The sequence below is a fragment of the Somniosus microcephalus genome, chromosome 8 (assembly GCF_052327205.1).
Source record: "Somniosus microcephalus isolate GS21.2 chromosome 8, FLI_Smic_1.0, whole genome shotgun sequence".
NCBI classification, from domain to species: domain Eukaryota; kingdom Metazoa; phylum Chordata; class Chondrichthyes; order Squaliformes; family Somniosidae; genus Somniosus; species Somniosus microcephalus.
The window spans coordinates 176,951,347-176,960,992 of NC_140994.1; the positions used below are offsets into that span (position 1 = coordinate 176,951,347).

The 9,646-nt window shown below is 46.5% G+C and overlaps 1 protein-coding gene across 5 annotated transcripts in view; it reads right to left on the bottom strand.

Moving 5' to 3' along the window:
- nsg2 (neuronal vesicle trafficking associated 2) overlaps positions 1–2,406 on the bottom strand; it is a 117,478-nt gene extending 115,072 nt beyond the window's left edge. Inside the window, exons 1-3 of one of the 5 annotated variants that reach the window (XM_085995375.1) lie at positions 1,871–2,391; positions 686–852; positions 52–171 (exon numbers count right to left, since the gene is read on the bottom strand). In XM_085995375.1, the coding sequence (XP_085851501.1) occupies positions 52–171; positions 686–814 (249 nt within the window). In that variant the 5' untranslated portion in view covers positions 815–852; positions 1,871–2,391. Of the gene's footprint in view, positions 1–51; positions 172–685; positions 853–1,853 lie in introns of all 5 variants that reach the window. The other 4 variants (XM_085995374.1, XM_085995377.1, XM_085995376.1 and 1 more) reach the window with 4 other exon arrangements.
- Positions 2,407–9,646: the final 7,240 nt, after the last annotated feature.

Genomic DNA, 9,646 nt, shown 5'->3' on the forward strand with positions numbered 1-9,646 from the left:
TTTTCGGATTTACCGCCTAACAATAAAATGAACAAGTGCTTAAAGCTTTACCTTGAGCCTTTCGGATACCCCGTCGTTGAAGCTGATTGTGAATTCAGCTATTTTCGGTACCCGCAGCTTCCCTTTGTTCTTTTGATCTGACTGGAATTCGGTTCTCGTTTTCACCACAACCTATGAGACAAGAAAATCAGGGCGTGTCGGTCTCTCTAACCTGTAAGGTTAGTCGTAACAATTACTGAAAATATTTAATTAAATGTAAAATTATGCCGTAGTAGAAATGCACCGCGTATTATAATATATTCTGCAAATTTATCTTTAATCCACACCCTCCTGCCCCACCTCTTTCCCTTCTGCAGACGCGTTCTTCCACTGTTTATTCATTGGGGTCAGCACCTAATAACCTGATGTGTTGTTTCAGTCAATTTACATTAATCTTTACTTAACTTTTGATTGACCCGTAGCAGCCCCGGAAAAATTGAACACGTCCGTGGCTACTTGGAATAGCTAAATAGTCAAAATAAACTCCCGGAAAATGTTTTATTCTTTCTATATATTGTGAATGTCAAAATAAATAACTATTCGTGAAAGAATACCTTTGGCTCAAATGCTGTGTGTGTTTGTAGTGTCATTAAAGCGGACGTATTGTTTCAGTTTTACCAGTGAGTTGACTGAAGTAGTCCAGTACCTTGTCTGGAGCAGGGAACTGCAGATGATTCACATCCAAGGGTGTGATCAAGGGGACGGTGTGAAAATTATCATCACTACAAGATTGCTTGGTATTTTTTTCATTCAAGTTACTCCCCAGCTTCACCATTATTCACGAGGATGGTTGCTTAACGTGCTTTCCAAAACCTGCAACAACAAAAAAGAGAAGGGGACAGTGTTTTGACACAGGGAAGAAAGAGCCTTCAGAAAAGAAAATCTTCCAAGAGCATCTCCTTTTTAGTCCACGCTGTGAATTCAGTACAATGCCATCATACAGGATTTGGCAAGAACGAGGTTGGAATACTAATAGACCCCTTTCGTGCTCATACTGTGATAAATCCCAAAGCGATTTATAAAGCACCATATGTTAAATAAAACAATATAATTTAACCCTCACAGTCACTGCAACATCACAGATGCGTCCCAGACTCAAAACTGATAGGTGTCAGCCAGTGTAAAAAACAAGATAGGAATATTCTATATAGGAATATAGATAACAGGATTATGTGCATTTGAATATTAATAGCGAAAAAATGCACTATTGAATTCATTTCGTTCCCCGTATGATGTTTACGAAGTAAAATGGAAAGCAGCATTCGCATTTTCGTTTCTGGGGAGCTGCACTCCATGCGATGACTGCATTGTTATCGATACATCGCCTTAAAGATTTCACGTTAAGATTCCTCACAACTTGAAGAATTGTTGAGAATTACATTTCCAATAGGATGGCAAGGAGAACAAACACGCATGCCTCCCCTTTCCCAAAGTATTTTTTAAAAACACGCATAAAGTGGATGAGCACATCCCATAGCCATTTTTCTGTTGTCCTTGGTGCCGTACCATCAGCACAGCACCTGCTCTGATCCGGCGTCCGCGGTGTTATCATTTATACTTGCCTCATTTGCAACACGACGATTATTAATCACAAATAAAAAATGCTATTGTTCTGCAATAGGTCAACGCCAGCCGTTACAATATATTTTAACGCGGATTAACTTATTACTCAAACACCATACACGTTGGAAATGCCAATCGAATGTTCTCTTTTTGGAGATACGTGACGTCCGTTGAAAACCGGACCGTCCGAAGTACGTACGAGAAAATGTGTAAAGTGGTTTTACTCTTATGCTCCTTTGATTTATACTTACAGAATAGGTGATTTTACCTTTACAAAAAGCACCTGATGTCACAAGATGGCGTTTTGGTAAGGGAGGATTTTGCAGTAGATTCTGACCAGAGAGCGCTCCTGCCGCAGACTGAGCAGGTTTGGAGCTGAAAGTGAAAGCTCCGTGCGCTGCGGGATACTGACGTCCAACCCAGAGCCCTTAATGCTCCACTCTGCATTGTACAAACAACGCCGCCTACTGCATTTACTAGCAAAAAACTCTGCGACTAAATGTATCTAAACAATTACTGTCTTTTTTAATTTAAAAAATCACAATATTTCAAAACTGTAGTTTAGTGAGAGTCCTCGTTTCCTTAAATGTTTAAAAGAAAACTTTTCTAAATTGTCACGGTGTGTTGCTTCAGAATAATTGCAACGACCTACCCTGTTTTGGGGATATTAAACAATTAGGAAAAAAAGAGGGAAATACAGGTTTAGTGAAGTAAGAATAATAAATTAGGGCAAAATAAGTGGTAAATAAACTCTAATGCCCCAAATAACAACGTATGCATCGCCACCCATTTATTTTTTGAGACTGACTTACAGCTTCAACCAGCTGAAAGCAGAACAAGGTATTTCTTTCATAGAGGGCACATGATGGCAACTAATAGTTGTTCGCCCAAGTGAAGGCTTGACTAGAATTCAGCAGTGACCCGGAAGCCAGTGAATATTGAGATCTAACCAAGTTTTACTTTTGGCTAACCACCAGTCCTATGTTTGAAACATAAAACTGCACCTCCCCTCCCCACCCCCTCCTCCTCTTCAAAATGTGAAAGTGATGCCAAAAGTTAATATACACAGACACAAGTCCACTTTTTACATCCTTATATGTCTAAGGATGTGGAGTCCTTAATTAGCAATCTTTTCAATTCATACTCATCCTCAACAGGCATCACAACTGAAGCCACAATCTCATCCTGCCCTGACCTGTCTAAGTTTGGACTTTTGTCTCCATCGCTCCATGGCTGTAATGTTAGCTCACCTGGCAAGAATTTTACCATTTTTCAGATATTAAATCAAAAAGAAAAACATTTTACATTTTATATATATTTATGTAAATTTCAGATGTATATGGGGTACTTAAATAGGTTTATGCCTACTCCAATTCCTATATAAACTTGTGACAAGCATAAACCGATTTGGTACTGCATAGACATCTGCATATTCAATCTGGCCATCTGTACGAAGAACATCTGAAATTCCAAGCAATGCATTGACCGCTCAGTGTTTAAACTGCACAGGAACCAACTTTTCATCAAGAGCATTTTAAGATCGTCCCAAATGTTCTTGTAGACAGGTTTCATTGTGCACATAAAGATTTGGAAAGAAACTGCCTTTTAAGGTGGTTCGGCGAGAAATTGGGCTCATTAGCACCTGTTTTTGGGCACTACAAGTGCCCTTAGAGCTCCAAAATTCCGTCCATGGTGTGCGCGCACACTTGTGGGGAAAATCGCACCAGCGCCATATTGGTGCAGGCATTAGCACATGTACAGTGAACATCCGCTGGAAGTATGCAGAGCAGGCAGATCATGATGTCAATCAGCGTGCAATGCTGATTTGACGCCAACGGTGCTATTTTGGAACTCAACACTCCAACCAACGCCTTCACTTAACCTCGTAGAACTGAACACATGTTCAGCATCAGGAAGGACCCCCACCAGCTCAATTAAAAGGGATCATCAACTACTTACCGGTTACTTGCTAGTTGATTTCTTCTGGCTGTTGCTATGATTCTACAAGTGTTTGGTGCTTTCTGTAGTTGTTTCAAGTTGCAAAAGTCTACAGGGAGTGGTGTGGCAGGTGCTGGAGGACTTTTTGCTAACTTCAAGGCTTCTGCACAAATCTGTTGCTCCCAGACATGGGTGCACTAGTAGGCAGTACCCTTGGAATACAGCATGATTTGGAGAATGAGCAGAGGCCATGCAGAGCAGGACAATGTGCCAAAAGAGGAAGGAGGTCATATCCACCCAGGGTGCTCAGGGAGCAATTCTCCAACCTGAACCTCAGCAAGGAACAATGGCCGTAATTCTCCAGGGTCCATGCGGGTGCGATCGGAGGCGGGTTGGGTTGGAAAGTTGACATTTCTTGGAGTGGATCCCACCCCCACGTGCCTTTCCCTTGGGCAAGTCTGTTAGCGCAGCAGTAACCTGACCAGCAGAGGCGGGTGTCCCAATTTAAAGGATTATTAGCTTGTTGTCAGACCGTTAGGAGTCTTTTTAACCTTCCCTTTCCAATTTCACTGGATGCCCACGGGACCCACGCTGCTCGGGAACCATGTCTGTCAACCTGAGGTGGGAGTTCAATGGCCATTGATCCAGTTGATTAGTTGACAGCATCAAATTGTAGTATAAAAGCTCCCACCTCACAGCTGATCACTTTCCTCAGGCAGAGGCTGTTGCTGACTGCGTTCCCAGCACAGATTGCGCTTTCTGCAGGCTGCAAGTCTTTCCAGCAAAGTCTCCATTCAGTGTCCTCATTGGAAAAACTCTCTCACCATTGACAGATTGTGTCTGTCATCTCTACTTGACCTGCCATCTATTCCACCAGCATGGGTGCCATTTAGACTGTCTCACCTTGGTCCTCAGAATCTCACCACGATGAGCCCCAACACCAGGCACACCAGCAGCACCAACACCAGCACCACCAACCTTGTTGTCAATGTCCTGATGCTGCACAGGACAGAGGGCATCAGCGCAGGGCTGCACTGCGCTGGAGGTGATACCCGCAACACAGGGTATACAGGCAGAGGATGAGCTTCCTTAACATGACTGAGCAGCAGTGCCAAAGGAGGTTCAGAATATCGCGCCAGGTCATCGCAGACATTTTCACATTTTTGGAGCAATGCCTGTAGCCCAGAGGAGTGGGTGGAGATGCCTTACCAGTGGTTGTCAGTCACCAGCGCGCTCAACTTCTTTGCCTCAGGCTGCTTCAGACATTTGCAGCATCTCGTAGTTGGCTGCCCACAGATGCATCACACATCACCGATGCCCTCTTTGACAAGTCAGCCAATTATATCAACTTTGCCACTGATGAAGCCAGTGTTACTGAATGGGCGCTCGGCTTTTCCACTCTGCCTGGCTTCCCACGGGTGCAGGGCATCATTGACTGCACACATGTGGCCATCAGGGCACCCCATTATAACCCAGGATTCAACTGCAAAGGCTTCCACTCCCTTAATGTGCAACTGGTCTGCAACCATAGGAGATCATCATGCATGTGTGTGACAAATTCCCTGGCAGCTGCCATGACTTTTTCATCCTTTGCCAGTCCAGCCTCCCTCAGCTCTTCGCACCTCCAAACAGACTTTCTGGCTGGATGCTTGGAGACAAGGGCTATCCACTGAAGACGTGGCTCATAACACCCTTGAGGATGTCAAGTACTGAGACCAAGGAGAGATATAATGAAAGCCACATCTCAACCAGATGGGTCATAGAGCAGACAATAGGAATGCTCAAAATGCACTTTAGATGCCTTGACAGATCTGGAGGAGCACTTCAGTATGCACCAGCTAGGGTCTCCAGAATCGTCGTGGTCTGCTACGCCCTGCACAACATATTGCAGCAATGAGGATTAGCGCTGCATGAGGAACAAAACACTGAGCGCACAGCCTCTTCAGAGGAGGAGAAAGAGCAGGAGGAGGAGGAGAAGCATCAGCTGGAAGATGAGGAGGAGCAAAAGCTGGAGGAACCTACAGTGCAGAAGGCACCAGCATTCAAGCACATTGCTGCCTGGGAGGCCGGGGATGGCCTCATCATGGCCAGATTTACTTAACTTTATGCAGTATGGCTGCCACATGCTTCGCCAGGTTGGCAACATCCCACAGTCACACCATAAAGCATCCCTACAAAGCAATCCATTCCTTTCACAGTCACCACTATTGCTGGAGGTAACGATATGTCTGACCCTTTACTCCACCTAACTAAATCACTTCCAAAGGTGCACACAAATATGTCCAAGACCGGAAAGTTTTGAAAATAAAGAAATTTATGGTTCACATGACATTAACTGAAACTTCACATTAACATTGAATAAAACACCCAAGTGTCTACCTTTGTGAATCTACTCATGTGGCATCTTTCTCTTCTGCATGTTTCTACATAGTGCTACCCATGTGGCTTCAGCAGAGGTAGAGGCAGCCTGTTCACTTCCCTGCTGCGACTGCTTAGACACTTTTGGCAGTCATCCTCTGGGTTTTGTAGCCTCTGATGGCCCCACCAAAGTCTGCTCCTTCTGCGACTGTGCAGGGGCAGGCTCAGCCATCGCTGTCCAGGGAGGCATCTGATTGAGGAGGCAATAGGGAAGAAGTGTGAGCACTTTGAGGAGCCCACACTTCCATGTCCCCTCTCACCATCATCCCTCTCATGGGTCACCCGCACTTCCCTGCTAGCAAGGAGCTGGAGAGCATCTTGCTGCACAGCAGTGGGGCCATGAGGACCCAAGTCTACATTGGCATCTCTCCGAGAGAGGAGGTCTATGAGCCTCTGTCATCTATTCTCCATAGATAACCATCTATCCTCCATAGCCATCTATGCTCCATAGAGACCATGTGCCTCTGTGAGTGCCACATTAGCTGTTCCATGTAGGTGGCTATCCTATCCATGGAGGAGCCTACAGTCCCCATCGCCTGCGATACGGTGGTACTCATGTTGGAGATGGACTCCTCCATTCTCTGAATATTTGCAGACATTGCACTCACAAAACTCATCAGAGCCTCCTGCACTTATTTCTGCAGCTCCAGGATCACCCTCTTTCTGGATGGCCCCCAAGGCTCAGCATCTGTATGCTGCTGAGCAGAGCTGGGATAGTCCTGCACCCTCTGATGAGGATTCTCCACTGCTGTCCCTGACTCCACCATCTGCTCTTGCTTGGTTGTGATTTGTGAGATACCAGGTGACAACACTATATCTCGCGAGGGACCCACCGAGGCGTGCATCTTCTGTCTGTTGATGGTATGTCCTCAGAGGCTGGAGGCTCCTCTGAGGAGTCGTCTTCCTCTTGCTCCTGGACAGTGGGAGTGTGTGTGGTGGGGGGGGGGTGGCTCTTGATGGACCTGTGGGAGAGTAAAGAGATGATTTAGATATGTAGTGTCAGCTGTGGCTCAGTGGGTGACACACTCGCCTCTGAGTCAAGAAGGTTTTGGGTTCAAGTCCCACTCCAGGGATGTGAGCATATAAATCTAGGCTGACACTCCAGTGCAGTGCTGAGGGAGTGCTGCACTGTTGGAGTGTGCTGTCTTTCAGATAAGATGTTAAACTGAGGCCCCGTCTACTCTCTCAGGTGGATGTAAAAGATCCCATGGTACTATTTTGAAGAAGAGCAGGAGAGTTATCTCTGGTGTCCTGGCCAATATTTATCCCTCAATCAACATAACAAAAACAGATTATCTGGTCATTATCACATTGCAGTCATCTTTGCTGGTCTGGGCAGCAGTGAAATTGTTCAGTGCAGTGACTGCACTATCCTAGATGAACCTTCAAATGCAATGTGGCCATGACTCCTTTAAATATCCTGGCTGAAAAACGTGTCATCGATGATGTCACCAGACCCGCATCATTTAATTGGGCCAGGTCACACGCAGGATGGGCTTAAAAGGCCCTATTGACGTAAAGTCATTTTGTGGAGCAGGATGGAACCCGGAACCGGCTCGCAATCCGCCATGTCGATCGCCCACACCAGACCTGCTCATGTAGGGAAAATTCCGGCCAAGGTGTCAGATGTCTGCACTTCAGTAAGGATGTCCTCACTGAAATCTGCCAGTTGCTGCAGCCACAAATGCAAACTCAGATAAGGGCAAGGACCACTTTACCAGTGGCTGTGAAGATGACCGTGTCTGGCTCCTTCCAGGCTGGAGCTGGAGATATTTGCAAAATCTCAGTTTGATGTCCACTGACTGATGTGCAAGGGAATTTGCGCAAGGGAGGTCACTGAGGCTCTCTATTTAAAGAGAGCTAACTACATTTCATTCTCTCTTGCCAGAGACAAGCAGGCGGAGCGAGCTCATGGCTTAGCTAGGATTGCAGGTATCCCTATGGTGCAGGGTGCCATTGACTGCACGCATATCGCTTTGCAGGTACGGCATGTCAACTCTGCCCTATACCAGAACCGAAAGGGATTTCACTCCCTCAATGTCCAACTGGTGTGTGACCGTACGTAGTCAATGTCCAGTATGCTTGCAGCAGTCATGATGCCTTCATTCTTCGGCAGTCCACTGTGCCAGTTACATTTGAACCACCATGGCAAACCAAGGGGTGGCTGCTGTGCAAAGAGGGCTATCCATTGACAACAGGGCTGATGACTCCAGTGCGTAACCCATGCACACGTGCGCAGCATGCATACAATGAAAGCCATGCTGCCGCACCAAATGTGATACAGCAGACTACTGGTGTGCTGAAACATCGCTACCACTGCCTGGACCGCACTGGAGGAGCCCTGCAGTACTTGGCAGAGTGAGTGTCAAGATTCGTGGTGGTCTGCTGCATGCTGCACAATCTCGCCATCATGAGGGCACAGCCCTTACCACCAGCTATATGGTGAGCAGCTGAGGAGCAGGAGAATGAGGGGGGAAGGAAGAAGAGGAAGAGGAGGAAGAGGAAGGGAGGAGGCAGCCCCTTTCTGGCTGGGCTGTCCGCAAAGGATTCATCCGAGTGAGATACCAGTAACTGCAACCCCAATTCACCATTCACCAACAGTCCCATGCCCTACCTTCCCTGTCAATGGTCATCACCGCTTCCGCTTAGCCACAATACAAAAATAAAAGCCACCACAAAATAAACATTCCAAACCAAATTTAGAAATGAAATGCCATATTGAATACAAAAATCAACTAATCACCCTTGTGCATTCCCTTAGTGCCTGCCTTCCATGTGCACTTGCCTGTCCTAATGCTACCCCAGTGGCTGCAGCATGGCTGGTGGAAGGCTGCTAACTTTCAGTGGAGAAGACTGCAAATGGCCTTGGAGGACGACCTTCAGCAGCTGCCCAGCTGGCGACTACCATCTTGGCATGGGCGGCAGCAATCTGGGCAGGCTGGCTGACAGGCAACAGCAGGGCACTGGCAGAGTGGCAGGATAAATGCTGTCATCCTGAGAGGACAGCAGGTTCGTCCTCCGTGGAGCCACTGCCACTCCCCTGGGGCGGCACCTCAGCAATTCTACTAATCTGTTGGAGAACAGACTACTGGACTGCTGTGACTTCCTGCAAGCTCCTTTGTACTGTAATCCACAGCCATGATGGCAGCAGTCTGAGCTTGCATAGTAGCAAGCTGACCTTGCATGACAGAAGTCTGAGCTTCCACTGCAACACACAGACATTGGGTGGCTGCTGCTTGTGCTGCAATGGCAGCTGACATCAGATGTTACATCAAGGTTGGGTCCACAAGTGTGTGAACAAAGCTTTTAGCAGTACAGGCTAGCTTTAAGTAGTGTTAGCCTCTCACGATATTGGCCCCTTGTTGATGTGTCCAGCCTATCAACAGGGCGTTTAGTGTTGGTTGGACGCAGAGATCATTCAAATGAGCAGGCTGCACAAAGTTGGCATGCTGCTTGCATTGCAATCAATGGGTGTGGGTTAATTGTGCATCCCGATCCCCACACCCATTTTCGGGGGCTATCCAATTTAGCCCCTCGTTGTCTTCAGGTGGAAGCTTGATGTTTTGAATGGAAACAGAAATCTAGTTGTGCAGTCCAGTGCCAAGTTTATTTGAATGTAGTGTCTGGAAACAATAAATCACTGCTTTTAAATACACATTTATGGTAAAAAAAAAACAGACTCACCAAT